The 25,404-nt window shown below is 41.2% G+C and overlaps 1 protein-coding gene across 1 annotated transcript in view; it reads right to left on the reverse strand.

The window, feature by feature from the left end:
• LOC137371234 (FRAS1-related extracellular matrix protein 2-like) overlaps positions 1-25,404 on the reverse strand; it is a 280,561-nt gene that overhangs the window by 35,905 nt on the left and 219,252 nt on the right. Inside the window, exons 7-16 of the mRNA XM_068033445.1 lie at positions 23,351-23,500; positions 17,593-17,802; positions 16,740-16,937; positions 13,107-13,271; positions 12,820-13,002; positions 8,948-9,078; positions 6,541-6,699; positions 4,074-4,377; positions 3,247-3,378; positions 2,039-2,370 (exon numbers count right to left, since the gene is read on the reverse strand). Coding sequence (XP_067889546.1) covers positions 2,039-2,370; positions 3,247-3,378; positions 4,074-4,377; positions 6,541-6,699; positions 8,948-9,078; positions 12,820-13,002; positions 13,107-13,271; positions 16,740-16,937; positions 17,593-17,802; positions 23,351-23,500 — 1,964 coding nt within the window. The remainder of the gene's footprint in view (positions 1-2,038; positions 2,371-3,246; positions 3,379-4,073; positions 4,378-6,540; positions 6,700-8,947; positions 9,079-12,819; positions 13,003-13,106; positions 13,272-16,739; positions 16,938-17,592; positions 17,803-23,350; positions 23,501-25,404) is intronic.

A 25,404-nucleotide genomic window follows, 5' to 3' on the forward strand; every position in this document is an offset into this window, starting at 1 on the left:
AAAATGTATATATTAGCTGGGCAACAATAGAGTAAAATAAAATTATAGACTGAATGAAGCTTCTTTAGTACAGGTAATGCACCTACTATAGAACAGCCAAGCTTTCTAGGAAGATGGCTAATGGAGATCAGATGAAGGGAAACAGTGAAAAAAAAATCAGAAGTTTAGTCAGCCAGGGCTGTTCTTGCACGTCTGCTACACATGATAGTGGACAGAGTATACAGCTACTCAGTTGGGAAATTCTGCGGAGGAAGGAAGGTACTGTCACTAGACTAGTAACCTAAAAGCCCAGTGTGTTGCTCTGGGGACATGGGTTCAAATCCCACCACAGCAGAAGGTTGAATTTGAATTGAATGAATAAATCTGAAATGAAAAGCGAGTCTAATGATGGCCGTGAAACCACTGTCGATTGTCACAAAACCCATATGGTTCACTAATACCCTTTAGGAAAGGAAATCAACTGTCCTTACCTGATCTAGCCTACATGCGATTCCAGACCCACAGCAATGTGTTGAACTCTTAACTGTCCTCTGAAATGGCCTAGCAAGCCAGCCACTCAGTTGTATCAAACTGCTACAAAGTCTACGAAAGTAACAGCACTGTGGGTGCACCTACCCCACGCAGACTGTAGTGGTTCAAGAAGGTGGCTCACCGCCACCTTCGCAAAGCAATAATTACTGTCATACCTAGCAATGCCTGCATTCCATGAATGAAGTAAAAAAAAAATAGATAGGGTCAAGAATAAACTAATTTAATAAAATAAAAGCAAAAAGCTAGCTACAAAAATTAAAAGTACAGCATTCACCATAATATCTATGAAACACAGAAGGCAACACAATTTAATGAGCAAATTCTTAAATAGAACAACCAGGCAGGATGCAGCTTACGGCAAAGAATTCAAAACAAAAGACAATCTCGTATCTCAGCCATACTCAAGACATGTGGGCTTACAGTAAAGAACTGACAGACAAAAGGATCCAAGCTCTGCCTGTCTATATGTGGCTCAACCTTCTGCATGGTATTGTCTTACAGAAAACATCCCCCCCACATAGCAAGGCTTTTGTTCACAACTCAGTAAAGCAATGAGGCAAACCGACACCCACATAGTGTAGACGAGAAAAGAGCCGGCAGTATTTATCAACAAATTATTCTATTCCTACAACAAACTGAATGGTGGAGCTTTTTTACCACAGACTGGATACTACGGCCATTTCAAAGGTGATGGGTACTAGTTATACTGATGAAGCTATCCTGATGGGTCACTGACCTGAAACGTTAACTCTGCTTCTCTCACCACAGATGCTGCCAGACCTGCTGAGTATTTCCAGCATTTCTTGTTTTTATTTCAGATTTCCAGCATCTGCTTTTATTCTTCTAGTTATACTGCCTTGGTGTAAAAGGGTGTCTAGATTTCGCTACTGTACAAAATAATGTTGAAAAAGACATCTAAAAATACACAAATAGTGATTTACTGCCACCTACTGAGAAGATCTGTTTACTGTAGTTAAATGAAAACCATTTTAATTAATCAAAACTGATTCTAAATGACAGCTTTGTCTATACAGATGTTCCTATTAAATGCAAAGTGACTGCAATGATGTGATTTGAAAAATGAAAACATTGAATTAACATTCATTCTCATTCATTCTATAATTATTGGATACCAGGATAGACAGTGTGCCTGTCTAATATAAAAACAAAACTATTTTGAAAATAATTTGAACAGGATATCCTCTGTGTTGATGGGTATGATAGCCAAGTTCATTGCATTTCTGTCTATAATCAGATGTTGATTATGTTCAGGAGCACACCTGAGCCTCTGGAACCAGACCTCAGCGTGAGCCACTGCCTTCAGGAGATGTTGGATAGAACTATAAACTGGAAGAGACAAAAATACTAGATGTTTGGCTTACCTCATTCTTTTTAATATAAACAGTTGCATCATAATTTCACCTGTGTAAAAAAGATATGTGGCAGCAAACCTAGATAAGACATTTGATAAAGCCTAACTCGGTCAAGGAGCAGAAGCTGTCCATACCTGTCCATCAGTTCCAATAGTGCCGCCGCAATCTGTGAGCAACTCAGACATATCATAGAAACTCTCAAACTCCCATAGACAGGCTTCAAGGTTGAGGTTTCGGTAGAACCTGAGTGTAGAAGGTCCACGCAGAGAGGAACTGTACTGGTATGGGGCGGTTTCTCCAATTACTTCTGGGTTTTTAGTGGAATCTGACAAAAAGCCATAATGAGTCTTCACTTCATTGTAGTCCAGCAGGTTAGAACACTTGTGGTTGCCAACCCGAGTACCATCAGGGCTGAGAGTAAGTTCAAAGTTAGACAGCTGGCGTGTGGAGATAACAGGGAGCATACCTGAAATAAAAATTGTGAATAGAACATATTAATCAGACATCTGAGTCCTTTTGTTTTTTTGTGAAGAACTCCCCGTCTATTTTTCATTTTGTTTTTTCCAACTCCAACCCACCATTCTGGAAAGGGTTCCGTCACTGCTGCTTTTCAGTCAGTCAGTTATTAGGAAGTGTGTGAGGGAGCTACAGGATCTCAACATTCCACCCCCACCCCATCAGGGGGTAGAGGATGGGGGTTTAAAAGTGAAATGCATGGAACACGACCCCACCACACTGCCATTTTATCAAGGCCTCCGAGTGTTCTCGCTGTGAAGAGGCGGGACACTTGTTTAACATATTTACATTGGGAACCCACAATGCAACTTACTGCTGCTGCACGGGTTTCACAGGGGTCGGGAAATTCGGCAGTGAAATGGAGATGGGTGCTGTTGGCTCCCCAAGCGAAGTGGCTGTTGCAGCCCCCCTTGTGGGTCAGGAGGAGCAGGAGTGCTGTCTCCATAAGGAAGCCTTCAATCTCCCCCATCCCTGATTGCCAGTCTTCCCCACCACACCTTTCAATAGCCTTGATCTCTAGCCTCCCTACAGTTCTCCTTATCGTAGGACTCCCCCTTCCTCCCGATTGCTGATCTATCCCCCTACTGATGGCTAGCCTTCCTCTATCCCAAAGCCCTGATTAACCCCGCTCCATTTCACAGCCCTGATCTCTGGCCTCCCTTGCAGCCCTCCTGATCGCAGGACTATGGGAAAGGGGCCAGTATTTATTTTGAGCAGCAATTAAGTGGAATCTCACATGCAGTGGAACTAAGTTCTACAGAACTTCAAAAAAATCACTCGAAAGACAGAAATACACACAACAGCAATTCCATGTAGTACTACCTACCATCGATGTGAGGCATTGTTACAGCCACTTTGATGAGGTTGGGATGATCTGGATCTTCAGAACCTGTATAACGCAGCTTAGCAGAGAATGGCTCAGCACCGACTGCTCCTTGTACTCTGGGCTGGCACAGACCTACCAATAAAGGAATCACACAACACTAGCTGGTAACCAAAACTGAATGACAGATTTAAAGGTAACTGGGATTCTCTTGTCCTCACATTGTGAGCACTAAGAAATATATGCAACAACAAGGAACTGTATAAGTAAAGGATGTATAACTTTAAAAAAAAACTTAATCCTTTACAAGATATTCGGAAAAATAAAATACATAATTTTTAAGTAACAATTATAAATTAAGTAATGGAAAATTGTTTCTCAATCCAAGAAATAACCTTGTAATAGTCTTCAACCTGTCACTGCAAATAATACAATGCATTCACTCATGTAACAGTACTTGTATATGCTCACTGAAATCATTCTGCAGGTTTTAACTAGGGTGTGAATGATATTAATGCATTTTAACATTCAGTTAATTTTTAAATAAGTGGAGATTCACATGTAGGTATTTAATTACCTTTGTTTAACTAAACCGATTAATGACCGCATTAAACCAGCACAGGAAGGAATTTCCATGTGAAGGCATTAATCATTATTCTAAAATAAACACAGAAGAAATTAAACCCAATAAAGTTTATGGTAACTTCCAAATCTCTTGCTTCCTTGATTTGTGCTAACTTGTAACTCCTTCCCACCTAATCATCATTCCAATGTGCAACCTGACACATTATTCTCTGCAAAGTGCCAAAGTACACGCATTTATGTGTTACCTTCCTCAATGTTGATTGATACAATGGGGCTTGTTAATTCAAGCCCTTCATCCCCATTGGAATTAACTGCTCGAGCAGCACACTGCACCCGAGAACCAGCCTGGAAGTAGATAGAGTCTAGAGTAATCATCTTGGATGAGGTGAAGAAGGTGTTTGAGTCTGCTTCTCTCATAGGGCTGGTCACTCCATCAGAACCGGTCGGGGCACTCACCAGCCAACGGTACCGGGTAAGGGTATCATTGATGTTCTCACTGGTACATATTGAGCCTGTCTTGTCATAATCAGAATATTTAGGATTGCATGCCTGAGGAAAGAATGGAATGAAGTTAAACATCTCAAATGGTAATTCCAACTATGTTCCGCAAAAGACAAAACATTTTTAATTGAGACAGCAGCAAACATTAATATTTTTTGTTTGTGTTTGGAATTGGAATGAAACAATTTTTAGTCAGCTGTACATGAATAAAATAAACCTTGCACCTAAGCATTACAAAGGAAGAATCAATGTTTCTGTACAGACAATAACTGTGAAGCAACATTGTAAACATGTTCTTTTTGAAGGCATTTACAATGTTCCTATACACAACGCCCTGAGCAATTCTTTCCTTTTGATTATTCATGCACCAGCCTGGATTGTCTTTTGTTCTTGGGCAGATGAATTTGTTGTACTTTACTCTTAGACTGCAATAATATTTCTCCAGTTCAAAAGGGTTTAAAACCCAGTAATCTGTAGGCATGTATTTTGGGGCAGTTTTATTTAACCCAAACATTGTTGCAGAGCAGCTGCCATTCGGTTCTGTGTTGCAAAGCACTTAAACCTACATCTTCCTCTATTGGCATAGTTGACCTTAGTCTTAGTCAATATCTCAGTGTCCTTCAATGTGGTTGTTAATTTCATTCTCTTTCACTTTTTAGGGCACCACAATGCTTTCCACATGCCATCAGTCCCAATGCAACCAGTATATCTTCTCCAGGGATTTCTGCCTGCTCAATCACTTGTCACATGCCCTAAAACTTCATCCTTGGTCTGTTCCTATTCCTTCTATAAGGGGTAATAAATAATAACATATTACCCCTTGGTGACATTATCTGCAAACATGAGGTCAGCTTCCATTTGTATTCCAATGACACATCACTTTACCTCTCCACCACCATTCTTTACCTTATGGATGTCAGTGTGCTCTTGGATACCAAATCATGGATAAGCCAGGACATTCTCCAGTTCAACCTCAACAATACTGAGGCCAGACTGTTTAACTTCAGAAACTGTGTGCATCGGGGTACCGATTCCATCCGAATTATTGACTTCTCACTCAGGCTAAGACCAAAACTATGCAACCTAAGTGTCGTACACAAAGCTTAGCTTCAAAGACCACATCTAATCCATAACAGAGACCATTCACATTGACGTTTGTAAATTATTCTACCTATGTCCCGACCTCACCATCGCTGAAACCCTCAACCATACCTTCATCACCTTGAATTTTCCAAAATTCTCACCAATTTTACAAGCTCTGGTCCATGCAAACTTTCTCATTGAGAATCCTGTCAATTATATGCGATCCCACACCCCCACGACCATAGTCCTTGCTGACCTGCACTGGTTCATTTTCCCCCAGTGCATTAACTTCTTAATCCTCATCCTTGTTTTCAAACTCTCGACGGCCTTGCTGCTTTCCCCTGACGCAAGCTTTTTCAACCCTACATTCCAACACACACTATCCATATTTCTCGGGCTAGTGAACATCCTGCCACCTGCTTCACTATTGATGGGCAGCATGATGGTCGAAGGTAATATTGGCAAGGCCAGTATTTGTTGCCCATCCCTAACTGCCTTTAACTGAGTGGCTTGCTAGTCCATTTCAGAGGGCAGTGAAGAGTGAATCACATTGCTGTGGTTCTGGAGTCACATACAGGGCAGACTGGGTAAGGACAGCAGATTTCCTTCCCTTATGGACATTTGTGAACCAGATGGGTTTTTACGACAATCCAATAGTTACATGATCACCATTACTGATACTCGTTTTACAATTCAGATTTTATTTCTAAACTGAATTTAAATTCCCCAGCTGCAGTGGTGAGACTGGAACTCATGTCTCTGGACCACTAGTCCAGGTCTCTGGACTATGAATCCAGTAACACAACCATAATGTGGTCCCAGTCCCCATATCAATGACAATAACTTATCAGGCTAACCCTTTTCAAAAACTGTGATCTAAACAAGATCTATTCTCCTAGCTTCTTTTCCCCTAATGCCCTCAATGGGAAGTAGGTTTTGTAAGATGCCTTTGTGTTGCAATATGTGGCATTAACTCAACTGTAATTTAACACAAAGGTAGAAGCTTTGGCATAAGGTTTCTGCACATCATAAAGAGCAATTGTCTAATGAAGCACCATGCGAAAGTTATGCTTTTCATCGCTATGACAACATGTCAGATTACCATCATGTTAACTGGATGATACGTACTGTAACACAGACAACAGGATAGCCTGCTGGGGGGCTAGGGTTTTCTTTTGCTCTGGAGGTATCATCATATATAAGCAGTGAAACAACTTGTGGGACAGATGGGAATGTCACATCAGCCATGCTGTTCATCTCCTCGATGTATACAATTGCTTTACTCATCTGGGAAACAACATAAAGAAGTATCAGTAGTGTACTGCTGAGGAAAGCAATATGGCTACATCAATAGCAATATCCACACAGATGAAATAGATTCCTCAAACACAGTGAATTTATTTTGTGATTGTGGTCATCAAGGTGGGGCACATTTGTTGTAAACAGTCCACAGCAGTCACAGCATCAATCACTCCTCAAAAAGGTACGATATGGAACAGGTTCAATATGTGGGTTGCTTATATCATTCGCTCCTCCAGTGTTGCACGCCATTACTTATCCCATAATAGAGCGAAGGGCAATGCAATTGTGAAAAATTATTTCAGTAGGCATTTGTTGCTAATGTGATTTTCTCTCCTTCTCTGTGATTAGCCATGTATGATATGGAACTTTGTTCAACACAATTTACTGTGTTTGGCTCCCATGTAATAAAATTCACAGGTGCAGGTGCTTCATTCAGCTTGTGGAGATTACAACAGATCTATATGGAGGCCCATCATTCTCTGCATTGCACGCCTATTAATGGGATGAAACAAAAAAAAGCATGGAAACCCCTTGTGCTTGGTTTCCATCACGTTTGCACTTAAGGTGTTCTTCCAGTCACGGGTTGGGCGGAGGTTGAGTCATTGCACTGAAACAAGGGGCTGATTATTAGGTCCTGAGGCACAGAGGAGGGCAGACGCAGAACTTTGTGCTGCTGGCCAGCATGCCAGTTCCCCAGCTCAATCTTGGCCCGGGTCATTTTCCCAGAGGCAGAATGGAGGTGTGGGGGGGGGGGGGGGGGGGGGAGGGCGGCAGGGCTAGCCACCCGCAAGCAGTGGGTAGCCAACTGAGACACTTAAAGGCCAATTAAGGCCTATTGTCGGAGGCCGACTGGGATTTTCCAATCGGCCTCCAGGTCCCTGCAGGTGGCGGGTAAAGAGTACAGCTCCATGGAGGCGTCCTCCCGGCAGCACACCTGAGGGCCAGTACTCCAGGCAGGCTTAGAGGCACTTCCTGCCTGCCTAGGTTCAGCTGCAGCTGCAGGCTGCCCTGTGGAGGGGTTCACTTATTTATTTTAGATTTAAAAAAGTTGGGAGGGCACCTCCATTTTGGGGCGCCCTCTCCCTCATTTACCTGCCCTGGCATCCTGCTGCTGCTTTCAAGCTGGAGGGCCTCCTATTGGATAGCAAGCCCACCCTCTGGCCACTAACTGGCCAATTTGGGGAAAATCACAGGTGAGTGACTGTTCCCCACACAGTGCAGGCTTCCGATTCCATTTCAGCCTTATGGCAGGGTCCTGAAGCCCGTAGGCAAAATCCTGTCCCAGGACTTGTTATTTCTCTTCAAATCACATTAAAATGACCTGTAGGTGACATCATTAGGGTCTGTGCATCCATCTCTGCTGCTTGTAGGTCATGTGTTGGCCATATACACTGGTATTTTGTTTAGCAGAGCAATGTTTCAAATGTTCATTACTGAACAGTTAGGCATTGACCAGAATATCAAGTGACAAATTGACTTTTCCTCAGTGAGGTGGTAACATCTTGAAAGCTTAACGTTGCTGTCATGTTTTACTGGCCAGCAGAGTTCAAAGAGAACTTGGAGGTTTGTGGTCGCACAATTCTGCTTAGCACAATGGGTTTACCATTTGGAATACCATTGGGTAAGATGATGATGACGACGAGTACAAGAAGGTTTGGATGCTAAGAAAGTGAGACATCACTGCAGGAGGAAGGCTCTTGTCCACTGTTACCCAGGCAACTGACTATATCGGTCATAAAGGAATTAGCTGGAGGAGCAATTCCTCCAGAGGTTGCTATCTGCCAGGGGGACAGTGATAGAGCCGAATATCTTGCTGCAGGAGGACAGCAGGTCAACTCCAAGACAAGAATGACAATGAAGCTACCTTGATCATTTTAACTGCGGGCTCTTTCCAGGGGTCACTGGGGACAACAGTAACGTAGCCCATCTACACTGCATCGCTGCATAAAGTCAGTGACCAATGGCTTGTTTAGAAGAGCAAGCAGATAATTCATTTTCCCTATAGCAACAGAGCAACAGGGAGTGAGCGACTGGATACAGAGTCAAAAGGACACACTACTTACTGCTGCAGCACTCTTTCCTTGTCCAGCACTAGATTTAACCCACAGTAGCAGGTGATGTTGTCCTCTATGCGCATGCACCACTCAAAACTGCAGGCTTTTAATAATATTTTTGAATCGGTTTAATAAACCTAAAGCTAAGTAGGTTGTATGCTTTTCTCCTGCCTGTGTACCTGGGTTTCTGCCACCATGTTCTCATCGGGTTTCAGGTGAACAGTGAAGGCCTCTCTCATTTCTCTCACTCCATCATACAGCACCTCAACCTCCACAAAGTGCTGAGTTTCACTTTCTTTAAATTCAATTTCTGAAATCAATCAAAGCCAACAGTCTCGATGAAGAAAGAACAGTCAATATGCATCTCCATTTAAAAGGGCGACAAAGTTTCATTCAAACTGCAGAAAATCTATTTTTTCCCCAACACGGAGTACTTATTTAGTACAGTGGCGCAGTGGGTAGCACTGCAGCCTCACAGCTCCAGGGACCCGGGTTCGATTCTGGGTACTGCCTGTGTGGAGTTTGCAAGTTCTCCCTGTGTCTGCGTGGGTTTCCTCCCACAAGCCAAAAGACTTGCAGGTTGGTAGGTAAATTGGCCATTATAAATTGTCACTAGTATAGGTAGGTGGTAGGGAAATATAGGGACAGATGGGGATGTTTGGTAGGAATATGGGATTAGTGTAGGATTAGTATAAATGGGTGGTTGATGGTCGGCACAGACTCGGTGGGCCGAAGGGCCTGTTTCAGTGCTGTATCTCTAATCTAAAATCTAATCTAGGAATAGAGAGATTATGTTTTATATCCGAGATTACCAGATTTAATCAGCATTCTAAGATATGTTAAATTTGTCAATGAACAAGGCTGAGGTACAACAATGTAATCTGCCCCACTTTGCTTGGTAAATGGACGACAGGATATTGTTTTGCCTTTCAACTGGTCTAATCCTGTCTGTGGAGCATCAGAGTTTAGCAATAAAAATGCAGCAACACCGTAAGCCTAAACTCCTGATAGTTTATTTCATAAATGCATTGGCTGGTATAGAAGTCAGCCATAGAGCACAGGAAGACCCCAAGTTCTATTCCTTTGTATTCAGTTAGCGGTCTTGCAAAGGCAGCAGTACTGGTACTACAACTGACTGGGTAACGGAACAGAAAAGTCAGCTAAAGTTCCTGTTCTTGATTACTAACTAGCAACACTTTCTGGAAATTGTATATGTGGTTATTCAGTGAAGACAGGATCGGATTGATTCTAATCCTCATGGCCAAACAGCCTGCTGATACTTGCTCCCATAGGCTCCCACATGAAGGATGGCTACTAGTGCAAAGCATCAATGGAATTGTAGGCCAGTAAGAAGTTAATGGTTTAGAAATTCATGCAGGAGGCTCTGCGGTCAATATCTGAGTCTGAATGGTGAGGCCTGAGGCACCCTTGGTACTGGGTTTCAGGCCTCATTTCTATGGAGGTGGTGACCCACATTCCATTTAATGCAGGGTCGGGAGAAGCACTCCAGCTCCTCCTAGTTCCATATTCAGATAAGTATGGGGGCGGGGGTTGCTTCCTGCCGGCTAGCGATGCATTGAGCTAAGTATGTGGTGAGTGAAATGTTGGGAATTCTACTATCGAAAATGGCCAAGCAGAACCCTAATTTGAATAAACCAAGTCAACCTTCAAATCTTTTTGAATGCCTGTTCCTGCTGCCAGCGCATCCACCGCATCCAGCATGGTGGTGGCAACTGCCAGCTGAAAATGTGTGTGCTTCCTGCCCACCACATTGAGAGCTTAGTAGGATGGTTAGTACCCAAAAATCAGGCATTGAGCCACCAAATTTCTAGGCCATTATCTTTGGGAGGAGGGCAGACAAGGGAGTATTGTGATCATAGAAGAGTCCTCTGATTAGAGATAATTATGTGAAAGCCTAGATGTCTGTTAAAACTTAATCATTAAAGTGAACTTGAGTCTATAAATCACATCAATCAAGCAAATGAACCGCAAGTGTTCAGCATTATTGACTGAATCACTTCCACATTTAGACTAGCAGTCCTTCACTAATGGCATATCGAATTATATGCCAACTTTCTAACAATGCAACACTGATTCAACCAGAAAGTGCTCTGTAGGACTTTATTCGGAATACAAATAGAAAGATGCCATCATTTTGGGCAGCTGACAGTTTAATACCATAAAATCCTTTCCAGGGTGAGCCTGCTAAATTTACTGTGGTTACTATAAATAGCCGTTCCCTAGCCACCAACTCCATCCTGCTTCCTGGCCACTGTGTAAGGTTGAACCAGACCATTGGTAATCTGTTTGACTCTGGCATGTGCTCCGATCCCATATCCATTCCATCTCCATTGCTTACTTTCACCTCGGTCATATCAGCTGACTTCGTCCCTGCCTCAGGTCATCCGCTCCTGAAACGCTCATCCATACCTTAGTTATCTCTAGACTTGACTATTCCAGTGCTCTCCTGGCTGTCCTTTCACCTCCACTCTCCATAAACGTAAGCTTATTCAAAACTCTGCTGCCTGTATCCTAACTTGCACCTTCCCATTAACCCATTACCTCTGTACTTGTTGACCTCCATTGGCTTCTGGTCAGCAAAGGCTCAATTTAAAAATTCTCACCCTTGTTTTCAAATCCTGCCAAGGCCTCACCCGTACCTATCTCTGGAACCTCCTCTAGCCCTACAACCCTCTGGTATCTTTAAGTTCTTCCAACTCTGGCCTATTACGCACACCCGATTTTCATTGTTCCACAATTGGCAGCTCTGCTTTCAGCAGACTCGGCTCTTGAATTCCCTCCCTAAACCTCTCAGCCTCTCTTCCCTCCTCTAAGACGATCCAAAAAACCTACCTTTTTAACCAAGCTTTGGTCACATGTCCTAATATCTGCTTATGTGGGTTGGTGTTCAATACTGGTTGGTAATGCTCCTACGAAGCGCCTTAGGAGGTTTAACTATATAAAAGCACTAATTTGTTGATACTGATTGATTTTCCACAATTCACTTCACCTGGTGGCACTGGCGAAATTGCAGGAAAGAGATTCGTGATCAAAAAGAGTGAGCTAGTTGCAAGTTCCTTTAAACACATGGGCTGTGTTATTTTTGGGAGGGACATATATCAAAATACGTTACACTTTTAAACCAGTGAGTCAATCTCACATTTCACATGAGGCAGCTCCATATTTTTACATGCTTCCCTCTAAATAATTATCCAAGGATAAGGTGCCCATTAAACAACGATGACAGATAATGTAGGGTTGGGAGATGGACAGCTTTTTACTGAAAGAATTGATTGATGGCTAGTAGAAATAGGCCACAGTATGGTATTTTTAATACTTTGGGAGTAGCCAAATGGATTGCAGTAGCCTTTTCAGGACCTGTAAATTGCTAGGTTACCCAATATAAAATTGTTGATATACATCATATGCAGATTATCAACTCTGCACCACGGAAGAAAATGCACATAAATTCTGAATGAAAATAGCGACTCCTGTTGAACACCGAGTCCTGTTGTATCCCGTTCCTGTGTGTGTGTGTGTGTGGCCGGAGTTACAACAGGATTCTGCCAGAATGGCTGCATATTTTCAGCTCTCCATTGTAAACTGGAATTAATCCTTCCTGTAAAGCTAACTGATAAATTCAGAACTGATGGAGGGTATCGTATGGCAGTGCCAAAAAATCAATCATTTAAATAAAAAAAAACTACTAAAAACAAGGTCATGGTCCATTTTCCTAAATTACAATATACATTTTATAATTAAAACTGCTTAAATTTAAGTTTCTGCATCTTTATGATAACTTCAAAGTAGAGGCCATTCTATTATTTTATTATCATGGGTAATCTTGTTGGTCACTTCCCAGACTTTTCCTCCAGACTAAATAACTGTCAAACGCACAAAAGGCATGCTCAAAACAGGTTGAATCATGTTCCAGACTACTCCAAAACTCCTTCCTGTAGGGCATTTCAGATTTACTTTAGCATAAGTACCTGAAACTTAAGACACTACTAGACTTTCAGTAAACTATGAACCACTTCATATAATCATGTACCTTCTGACAAGGGATGGTAGTCTTCTCCCGAGATGGCAGAACCATCTTTTGTGTGGACTCGTACAATAGAAACTTTTGAAGTGTCTCCAAGGCGAAGTACTGGAATTTTTACAACTGCAATCTGCCCGGGTTCTTTTGGTTCACTGACACTGAATTTGGCCTTTCCAAATTTAATAATAGCCTCTGTAGTAAAAGAGCAACGATTGTTAATATAGCCCAGGAAATATGGAATAAACCCAATTCATTACAAGTCATTGACTTTGAAACTACACAATAATGCTTCTCACTGTCTGCGTCATCCATGATTTTTATCAGTGTTTCATTCTTTTCACCAATTGAAGCACCAAATGGGGACTCGCTCTTCGGAGTTCCAAGGACTAATCTCAGATCCTCATCTTCCTCGTGTATTGTATCGTCATTTAAAGTCACAGTGCAGGGTTTCTCAATTTCACCTGTGAAGTATGGTAGAATGTCATGAGACCCTTAAAATGCTACTCACTAGCTTTCCATTTTTGCAAAATATAAGTGGTTTCTTTTTAAAGAAAACTTCTATTACCACCGAACGAAACTATTCTTTGATTTTCTAACAGTCAAGATAAGGAGTCTTCAACAGAAATAGTAACAAAAGAGTAATGACTGCCAGTGATGTTATACAAATGCTTAATATACTCGTAGCAAATTCCTCGCCCTCCTGTTATTTAGCATGTCTTAACACCCCCACTCAATTAAGACGGGTAGAAGGCAATTGGTTAAAACCAAGCGCTTCAGTGTGTTTGATGGCAGATGCAAAAAAATCCTTACTTTCTTTCTTTCAGCTTTACCTTTTCAATTCTTTATTTTGAAAAGGGAATAACAAATTAGTTTTTTCCCTTGGCATAACTATTTGCAACAAGAGACAACTTGTACTGCACAGAAGCTTGAAAATATGTACTGAGTGAGGATAATTTTCATCAATTTTTTTTCTTATGTTAAAATCAAGTAATAATAGACTGAAAAATAATTGCAGTTCTTCTGCCCTTAATATCCTGCCATGATATCTTTAACAATTTTCTCCTCTTTCTCTGTCACCCCCTGCATTGTTATCACCACAAACAGAAGTTGGGTAAAATATACTTGTGAGTTTGCTCACTGCCATTGCATCCCTTGTAAATATCTATCACAAAAAGCAAGACATACACATCTTCTTATCTCTAATCTGCTCCTTAAAAAGTACCCCCTCAGCACCTTCTCTGGTTGCCTTTTTGGACAAAATCTGGTGATGCCCATGCTTGACATAATGCTTGATGCTGAACTCAGCTTTCTAACCCCATCCAGTTCTTTGCTAAGACCATATCTCTAACTCATTACTGCTGAAATCCCAATCCACATGTTCATTATTTGAAGCATTGATTTCTCCAACTCTCTGCATGCAGCCATGCTGCTTTCACCCTTCATAAACCACAGTCACCCACAAAGTTCCAACCATTCATGTTATCCATGCCAAGCTCCAATTGCTTCCTGTCCCCTGCGAGTCAACTTCCAAGATTCTTGTCCTCATCTACAAAACCTACCATGGCCTTTCTCTACACTTTTTGAGGAATCTTGTTCCGACATGACTCTGACTCCGGATTACTGCTTGTTCCCCTTTTCCTTTATTTTATCTCAACAACTGATCTTTCAGTCACTACACCTTTTCCCTGTGGAATTCTATTCCAAAACCTTTGTCCATTCCCACTTCAAAATCCTTCAAAAAACCCTTCTCTTTGACTTTGCTTCCCCCCAATCTTGAAATGCCTTGCATTTCCTGCTCAGTGTCTATCTTTTTCATCCTTGAATCCTTTTTAAGGGCTTTGAAATGCTTCATTTATATTGGAGTGCTTTGCACATGCAAGTTATAGCTGTCCTCTGAAAGAGACAAGGTTAAGAAGCAACTCCATAATAAGAGGCTTCCCAAAAAGTTAGCAATAATACAACAGAAACAGGCCAGTCACAGCAAAAACTATGCTTTCAAGATGCTGCCACTCCTCTCCTGAATCCAATAGAAAACGTTATCACCAGATCTCCCAGAATGTAGATTAGCAATTTTGATGAGCTATGTTTAAAGAAGCTCATGCAACAGATTTGGAAATTAGTATTGAGGCTAATGAAGTTAGATTAGAACACGGAAATGGGTATTTTATTCAAAAAAAAAACATTTTTGTAGATTTGACCAATTATGTATAAAATTTTGAGGGCCTGGATAGAGTGGAGGTGAAGGGTCTATTCATCTTAGCAGTGAGGTTAGTGACGAGGGGGCATAAATTTATAGTGATTGGTAGAAAAATTAGAGGGGAGATGAGGAAAAACGTTTTCATCCAGAGGATGGTGAGGGTCTGGAACTCACTGCCTCAAAGGGTAGTTGAGGCAGAGACCTTCAGCTCATTCAAAAGGAGTCTGGATATGCACCTCAAGTGCCCTAATCTGCAGGGCTATGGACCAAATGCCGGAAGATGGGATTAGAATAGGTGGATCGTTTTTCAGCCAGCACAGACACGATGGACCAAGTGGCCTCTTTCTGTGCCTTAAACTTTCTATGATTCTATGTCAATTCTGTTCTTCCTGTCTACCATGTATGTCATCACATATTGTCCTTCAGTGAGTGGTTTGTGGTGCGAAGTATAAAACTGGCAATAAATATGCTTACGCCAGCAAAAGTGAACCATTTCGAATTTAAACTCCCCTCCAAGGTGGAAAATGTAAATCCTATAAAATGCTCCATTTGGTGGCCAGATTGAAAACTAATGGATCGCTTAAATGCTGCCCAGCAGATTCAAATAATCAGCAATTGTAACATCTGAGCAAGTGAGCCTAAGCACACAATTTAATTTAGCATTCCTTTAAACTTTCTAAAAATCCATTTTGGGGTGGGTGTTTCATAACCCTTTGACACAAACCATTTTTGAAATCTCGGACGGAGAATCTATGATATTTCTTCCTACTCTTTAGGTTCCACATCCACAATAGGGAATACAATATAGTGGGTATTCTACACTTACAAGTCTAGAACATAAATGTTTAAAAGCTTTGAAAGGAATTTAAATTTCAAAATAAAACTTCAGCAAATTGATTTTAAAAAGTTTTGAGAAATCTTCTGAACTGAAGTCCTGCCCTCAATCACACATTTCAAGTACTTGATTTAAAAAAAAATTATATCCTGACTTTACTGATTGCACATGAACATTCCATGACAGATTACAGGCTTTTTGCAGCTTCATGTGCAGGATTTCTCACAGAGCTAAAATTTCGACAAATTCTAAAGACGTGAATCAGCTGCCATGAGCACACCACAGCTAGACAGATGTCACAGTTAGCTTGTAGGTGGCCTCACCTGTCTGCCAAGCATAAGTAAGACAGTGCTGCATTTCTTATGGTGAAGGTTTGGATTTTAACGACATGTCCAGCAAGACAAATTCCAGCTATGACCCACATTTGAATTCACTTGCCCTCACTTTGTGGACAACTAGATGGTTCGTGATGGCACAGCTCTATTATAGAAAGGAAAAACTGCCCTTTAGAATGCTATTTCCCAATAGATAAATCTATAATGGCAATGATAATGAGCAGCCATGATCTAATTGAATGGCAGAGCAAGCTCGAGGGATTGAATGGCTTACTCCTGTTCCCAATGTTCTTTTTACCAATGATACTGGCCACTGAGATGTTTGAGACACAGTTATCCCATGGCAAGGAACCATGGCAATGTTAGGGAGCTAATTAAGAAAAAAAAGTGACTTTAAAAAAAAGGAATGGGTGCATTTAAGAATTTTAAAAGATGCTTTCAGAGCACCGGCAAGTAACACACTGCAGATGCCACACATAAGAAGGTTAAAAGAATAAAAACAGAAAGACATACTATTCTTGCTGATTGGAAATTTACCTTATTTCTCTATAATGCACAGTACCTGGAAGAAATGTAATGATGGAATCATCTGTATTTGGACGTTCAGCAAAATCCATCATGACCTGAGCAGATGCCTGGCGAGTATAGCACCGAACTGTGGATTTATAGCTGATGTCACCACTGCGGTAAACAATTGCTGTGACCTGACCATCATTCTCTTTACCCACATATGTAGCATCCTTGAACTGCACCTTTGGTACTTTAAGGAAAAGGAAAGTTATTCACACACTGTTTTCTCATAATTGTTTACTGAGTGAATTATAATACAATTCTCCGTGACACAATTGCACCTGTGCCTGACAAAATTGGCGATTGCATTTTTTTTTGCTGAATTTTGGTTACCTTGGTGACATTAAAAGACACACCACATTTAATCTCATAAATTGCTCGGCTACTACTTACTTTTGTGGGAAATTAAAATTTACATCAGTGAAACAAATCCATTAAATGCAAATCCCCAGATATATTTCCTAGCCAATTTTGCAGCATTGACCTTCGTGTTGGAAAATAAATTAAAATCCAGTCAAAAGAACAATGATTTTGCTGTGAAAGTCTAATATAATTTTAAATAATTTTGCTCAGAAATATGTATCCATACCATAGGGTGAATCAATTCTGTTGATTTAAGAAAAAGGTCAGGAAGATAAGGAGAGGGTTTCTCATAGAAAATTGTCAGACATGAAATTTAAGACAAATATTTACTTGTATCCCTGCCCATTTCTTACAGTTTAGCAGCTATCATAACATAATTTAGTTAGCTAAACATTTTGGTTTCCACTTTAAAACATTTAGTAGCTTCTTGGCCTGACTTTGGGAGCTATCGGTGCAGCATACTATGTAAGGTGAACACTTACAATCTGAGACAGAGTCATTAATAAGCACGGTGACTTTGCTTGGTTCTCCAAGGATGGCATTCATTGGCATGCGCAGGACAAGCTCAAACCTCTCAGGCCCTTCTAGCGCTGGTTGACCTAAATCATCAAGGATAGTAACACGGAAGGTCTGCATGTTCACTCCAGGGGCAAAATCCAGGTTGCGGCTTATGCCCACATAATCGACACCAGCTGGAAAAGAGTACCCAATGATTAGGAATACTTAGATTGTAAGTTAATGACCATGAAATTGGGGAACCACATGTTTTCTATAACTGTCTCAGCATTTCTTAAAACACCCATTTCTTCCTCACCCAGGCCTCATTCAAAAATATCTATGATAAGTATAATACCAAAGTTGATTCTGAACTGTGAAACCAGCACATTTCCAGAAATAAAACAAATCCTGACATTATGCAGAATTGTTCGAGATGTAATGTCACTAATTTTCAGCGTTTTTAAGTAAAAGGAAAGCATGTTCCCAATGCGGAACAGTTTTTGGTACTTTTAAGTTAAGGTGTTTCCCAGAAGTGCAATTGCAGGGAATTTTAATTTTTCACAAGTTGCAGCCCAACAAATGTTAATTTTTCAGTAAAAACATACTGATCTGATTTTAATTTATTTCTCATATGCTTCTGCACTTTTGTACCAGTCACAGATATCAAAAGGTAAACATTAAAATTGGAGCTGTTCTTGCATGAACTTACTGCACTCAAAACAAAACTCCTTGCCACACTATTTTAATGCAGATGCTAGCCCATTTAAAATAACTGATGCTCGAATATATAAAATGGTGATAGTAGATCTTTTGAAACAAAAAACAGCAGGCTCACCCAAACATAAAAGATTTGAATTTTCACAGGCTTCTCTGAATCACCTGCCTAACGTCAGTGGAAAATCTGTGAAAACCTCGTAGATGCACCATTAACAGCACTTATGTTGTATCTCCACAGTTTCTGGGGATCCTCTGCCAAAATTATGGCAGATGATCGGGAACTCCCAAAGGAAATTCAACTCCAAAATGTTCAAAAAGAGTAAAGAACACAAATCGGCCAAAGTCTGATCACATTTGGTTCAGGATTTAGTTTCACCAACAGGCAAGATTTAGTAGGAAGTGCCAGAATTTCTGTTAAAGAGTAATGCTTTTACATGAAACTACAAAATAAGTTACGACTTTTAGAAAGAATGGAGTAAGCCTTTGTAGTTCTTGTTTTCTATGTTAGTGGAGAGATTTTAATTAAGGTGAATTTAATTCAGGGGAAATTGTTAGTAAAGGTTAAAAGAAATCAACCTTTTTTCTGGCTCTTCTTTTGTGCACCAGACTAAGGATAGCATTTTGCTTTCGAAGGTCAGACTTAGAAATGGTGAAGGTGCACTTCAACTACCTTCCTAGTACACAGGGCACGGGAATGGACATGTTAACATTCCTATGCTAAAGCATTTCTCAGCAATGTCCTATTGACTTGAATGAGGCACAATGGGGTAGGATACCTTTGGTCATTTAGCTGCAAATAATAGAACTGTTTACATTCCTAGGTTGAGCCATTTGTCAGCACAATTGTATTGATTTACTATACTTCATTTGGAAAAGATGCCTCCAAGCATAGTGTTTGATGAAGCATTTTAATTTTCAGCACTATACAGAAAATGCCTCAAGAAAACGAACATCAAGGGACAGGACGTCAGAAATGCTCCATCCATCAAAATCAGCGACCACGCTCTGGAAGTGGTTCAAGAGTTCACCTACCTAGGCTCAACTATCACCAGTAACCTGTCTCTCAATGCAGAAATCAACAAGCGCATGGGAAAGGCTTCCACTGCTATGTCCAGACTGGCCAAGAGAGTGTGGGAAAATGGCGCACTGACATGGAACACAAAAGTCTGAGTGTATCAAGCCTGTGTCCTCAGTACCTTGCTCTATGGCAGCGAGGCCTGGACAACGTATGTCAGCCAAGAGCGACGTCTCAATTCATTCCATCTTCGCTGCCTCCGGAGAATCCTTGGCATCAGGTGGCAGGATCGTATCTCCAACACAGAAGTCCTCGAGGCGGCCAACATCCCCAGCATATACACACTACTGAGCCAGCGGCGCTTGAGATGGCTTGGCCATGTGAGCCGCATGGAAGATGGCAGGATCTCCAAGGACACATTGTACAGCGAGCTCGTCACTGGTATGAGACCCACCAGCCGTCCATGTCTCCGTTTTAAAGATGTCTGCAAACGTGACATGATGTCCTGTGACACTGATCACAAGTTCTGGAAGTCAGTTGCCAGTGATCGTCAGAGCTGGCAGGCAGCCATAAAGGCGGGGCTAAAGTGTGGCGAGTCGAAGAGACTTAGCAGTTGTCAGGAAAAAAGACAGAAGCGCAAGGGGAGAGCCAACTGTGTAACAGCCCCGACAACCAATTTTATCTGCAGCACCTGTGGAAGAGTCTGTCAGTCTAGAATTGGCCTTTATAGCCACTCCAGGCGCTGCTTCACAAACCACTGACCACCTCCAGGTGCTTACCCATCGTCTCTCGAGACAAGGAGGCCAAAGAAGAAGAAGACAGAAAATGAAAAATGTTGTTAGACACAGAAACAAATTAATCCTTCTAAGCTACTCTTAAAATTGTGAAGGGGAACTCTCATAAATGTCTGAATGTAATACTGTTGAAGATTCAATATGAGAATTCAATGACCTCAGGAATTCTTAATTTTTTAAGTTTCAGATTCAATATTTCGTGCAGTGGCTTGGATTTTGTATTAAGAATAATGGGGAGGCTATCAATGCTCAGTTATTAAGCAACACATCAGACAGCAACCTTCAGCATCCACACATGCGCAGTTAAATGCAGAAATCAGGAAGTTGCTGTCCTCCGAAATCATTGAATTACAGAATGGTTACAGTGCAGAGGAGGCCAAATGGCCCATCGTGTCCGCTCCGGCTCTCCGGAAAGAGCAATTCTCTCAGTTCCATTCCCCTGCCTTCTCCCCGTAACCCTGCACATTCTTCCTTTTCATATAACAGTCTAATTCCCTTTTGAATGCTTCAGTTGAACCTGCCTCCACCACGTTCTCAGGCAATGCATTCTAGACCTTAAACACTCGCTGCCTGAAAAAGTTTTTCCCCATGCCACTTTTACTTCTCCTACCAAATACTTTAAATCTGTGCCCTCTCGTTCTCGATCCTTACACAAGTGGGAACAGTTTTTCTATCTACTCTGTCCAGACCCCTGATGATTTTGAATACCTCAATCAATTCTCCTCTCAGCCTTCTCTTTTCCAAGGAAAACAGTCCTAACTTCTCCAATCTATCTTCATAACTAAAATTCCTCATCCCTGGAACCATTCTTGTGAATCTTTTCTGTACTCTCTCCAACGCCCTCACATCTTTCCTAAAATGGAGCGCCCAGAACTGGACAAAATACTCCAGCTGAGGCTGAACTAGTGTCTTATAAAAGTTCAACGTAACCTCCTTGCTTTTGTACTCTATGCCCCTATTAATAAAGCCCAGGATACTGTATGCTTTATTAAACACTCTATCAACCTGTCCTACAACCTTCAATGACTTTTGCACATATACACCCAGGTCCCTCTCCTCCTGCACCCACTTTAGAATTGTACCCTTTGTTCTATATTGTCTCTCCATGTTCTTCCTACCAAAATGAATCACTTCATATTTCTCTGCATTGAACTTCATCTGCCACCTGTCTGCCCATTCCACCAACTTGACTATGCTCTTTTGGGGTTCTACATTATCCTCCTCACAGTTCACAATGCTTTCAAGTTTTGTATCATCTGCAAACTTTGAAATTGTGCCCTGTACACCAAAGTCTAGGTCATTATTATATATCAGGAAAAGCAAGGGTCCCTGGGGAACTCCACTACAAACCTTCCTCCAGCCCGAAAAACATCTATTAACCACTACTCTTTGTTTCCTGTCACTCAGCCAATTCCATATCCATGTTGCTACCGTCCCTTTATTTCATGAGCTATCACTTTGCTCACAAGTCTGTGTGGGGCACTGTATCAAACGCCTTTTGAAAGTCCATGTACACCACATCAACAGCATTGCCCTCATCAATCCTCTCTGTTACCTCCTCAAAAAATTCCAGCAAGTTAGCTAAACATGATTTTCCCTTAAGAAATCTAGGCTGGCTTTCCTTAATTAACCTGTATTTGTCCGTGCAACTATTAATTTGTCCCGAATTATTTTTTCTAGAAGTTTCCCCACCACCGAAGTTAAACTGACTGGCCTATAGTTGCTGGGCTTATCTTTGCACCCTTTTTTGAACAAGGGTGTAATGTTTGCAATTCTCCAGTCCAGTGGCACCATCCCTGAGTCTAAGGAAGACTGAAAAATTATGGCCAGGGCTTTGGCGATTTCCACCCTCACTTCTCTCAGTATCCTTGGATACATCTCATCCGGTCCTGGTGCTTTATCCACTTTAAGTACTGACAACCTATCTAATACCACCTCTTTATCAATTTTAAACCATTCTAGTGTCTGAATTACCTCCTCTTTCACCATTGCCTGGGTTGCATCTTCTTCCTTTGTAATGACAGATGCAAAGTATTATTTAATACCTCAGCTTTGCCCTCTGCCTCCATGTGTAAATTCCCTTTCTGGTCCCACTCCTCCTTTTACTCCTCCTTTTACTCCCCTTTTACTATTTATATGTCTACAGGGAACTTTGGGATTTCCTTTATTGCTTGCTGCCAGTCTCTTTTCATGCTCTCTCTCTGCTTCTCTTATTTGCTTTTTCACTTTCCTCTGGACCTTCTATATTCAGGCTGGTTTCTCAATAGTATTTTCTACCTGGCATCTGTCATAAGCTTAATCTCTACCTCCTTTGTCTTCCAGGGAGCTTGCCCTACCTTTCCCCTTTGAGGGAACATACCTTGACTGTGCCCGAACTATCTCTTCTTTGAAGGCAGCCCATTGTTCAGCTACTTTTGACTACAATTTATTCGCCCCAGCACGATTCTTACCCCAATGAAGTTGGCTTTCCCCTAGTTAATTATTCTTACTCTGGATTGTTCTTTGTCCTTTTCCATAGTCAGCTTAGACCTTATGATAGAATGATCACTGTTCCTTAAATGATTTCCTACTGATACTTGATCTACTTGGCCCACCTCAATCCTAAAAGGTGTGCTCCAACAGTATCTTACTCAAAGACACAGCATTCAAACACATGAAGTGCATAAAGATGTGGTACTTACCCACTAGATGCCCACTAAACACACCAGGAAAAGTTAGGGCTCGTCCATTTGAGTGTAAGTGAATTTTTAACGCCGTGGTTGGTCTTAATCACTGCCAAACAACCTCCCAGGCACTGAAAATTTACTTTTAAACATGTGAACTCTTCTTTCTTCAGATTTTAATTATTGTTGGAGATTTAAAAACCTTTTTTTTGTACTTTTTCTTTGTCTCTTACCTCTCTCTTAATCCCATCTTTCGTTCCCTTTATTTCATTTTCTGCACATGATTTTACATTGAACTAAATATTATAACTTTCACTCTGTGTATCTCGTAAGGGTTCTTCAATTGTATTGGGTGAGGAGAAGCACCTTTGCTTGCCCTGTTTGCAAAATTCCCTGTAGAGGGTGCTGCACTGTTTTGACCCTCCAATAACTGCAAATCACAGTGCAAAAACCCACAAAATGTCTGTGGGCAAGTGTAAGGCGAGCACTGGTTGTTCTCTGCTGACTGCAAAATTTGGGCCTATGACCATACCACAAAATATCGTGCCCTCACCTTCAGCTGATGTTGGCTCTGTTTTGCGAGATCGAATAGTCACTGTTGCAGTCTTGGACAAATCTGTTCCAGTTCGCCAGACCTGGACTTCCACGTAGCCTTCACTTTCATCCACCTGGTATTCAGTGTCTCCAAAGTAAAAAACTGGTTCTGGAATAGAGATAATATCAGCAGCATGAACCATGTGTACAACTACTCATATAAAAGAGAGGGCAAAAATACCCAGGAAGCCAGGTCTTTAGCTGTTTCATTCATATCACCCCATCTACAGTGATATGGGGAAAAGCTTTTGGTAATGAGGGCATTAACAATTTCAAAGGCAATTTAATTGATACAAATATCAAAGCAGTATTTTTAAAAATAAGTTACTATGTCAAACTTATGGCAATCCTATCATTAATTTAGATTTATTAGTGTGTAAACCTGACAGGAGCAGATTGATAGGAGTAGGTTGCCATGGTGGTACAGTGCAGTAGCCCATGCAGGGGCCTGCACTTGTCCAATGTCAGGTGAACATAGTTAGTGTAGGGTGTGAACTTCCCCACCAGGAGGCAAATTAGAGAGAGATTCATACTGGGCCAGGTGCAAATCAGAAAGAATTCCCATTTTCGATGGTTAACCAGCGAATCCTGCTGGAATGTGTAACTGTGCTGACATTAGGCAAGGGCAAAATCAGGCTTGGCTCTAGTGAACCAAAATCCAGACACCCTGCTGACACTCATTACCCAGATTTAGTTCTGGAACTAATGAAAGGCACTTACTGTTCATGGAACCATGCCTCAGATAACACAAATACGGGAGCAAATCCAGGAAAATAAAACAAATTAGATCTATGTGAGCAAAAGGCAAAGTTAAAAATATTGTTCCTTTTAAACCACTTCGGCAAAAAAGCAATGCCAAACAAAATTCAGTTGGAGACAATGGCAAAAAGTAGGCTTTCAAATATATTATCCATTAAATTGTGTTTTAATTCATTCAAATAAGTGATCTGTAGTTTTTTTTAAAATCTTGTGTGCGGTATTGCAGGTTGGAACAGGAGATTTTGATGTTTGTTGTTAATTTATTTTTCAGAATAATTGCTGACAAAGCCCTTCAATTTTATGTTTTACAGGATTTTATTGATGTATTTCTCAGCAACTTGACTGGGGCCTGTTGGATGGTGTGGTACCAACATGTTATCAGAGTAACCTTGGGCAAACAGCATTCTAATCACCTGCCAAGAAATTCCATACATTTTTCACTTCTCCACAAAACGCACCGGGAAGGCTGGGTATTGAGACCAAAAAAAGAACTAAACACAGGTTGCTATCAGTCTGAAATTTCACATCAAGAAACTGAAACTGAGATTTCTTCACCTTCAATAATTTGTAATTTTACACTCAACAACTCATATTTATATAGCATTCTTAGCTCATAAAACATACCAAGACACTTTACAGGAGTGTTATAAAGCAAAATTAGACGCTGAACCACATAAAGTAATGTTTGGACAGACGGCCAAAAGTTTGGTCAAAGAGGTAGGTTTTAAGGAGCATCTTAAAGGAAAAAAGAAAGGTTGAGAGTTAGATAGGTTTAGGGAGAAATTCCAGCGCTTGGGGCCTTGACAGCTGAAGGCACAGCCTCCAAAGGTAGAGCGGTTAAAATTGGAGATGCTCAAGAGGCCAGAATTAGATGAGCGCAGATATCTCAGAGGGTTGTGGGGCAAGAGGAGGCTACAAAGAAAGGGAGGGGCAAGGTCATGAGGGATTTGAAAACAAGGATGAGAATTTTAAATCAAGGCGTTGCTTGGCTGGGAGCCAATGTAGCTCAGCGAGCACAGGGGTAATAGACATGAGCAGCAGAGCTTTGGATGACCTCAAGTCAATGGAGTTTAGAATGTTGGAGACTAGCCAGGGAATGCACTGGAACAGTCAAGTCTAGAGGTAACAAAGACATGAACGAAGGTTTCTGCAGAGATGAGCTGTGGAAGCAACAAAGTCAGGTGATGTTAGGGAGGTGAGAATAGGCATTTTTAGTGATGGCACAGATATGTGGTCGGAAGCCAAATATGACAC

The sequence above is a fragment of the Heterodontus francisci genome, chromosome 6 (assembly GCF_036365525.1).
Source record: "Heterodontus francisci isolate sHetFra1 chromosome 6, sHetFra1.hap1, whole genome shotgun sequence".
NCBI lineage: Eukaryota > Metazoa > Chordata > Chondrichthyes > Heterodontiformes > Heterodontidae > Heterodontus > Heterodontus francisci.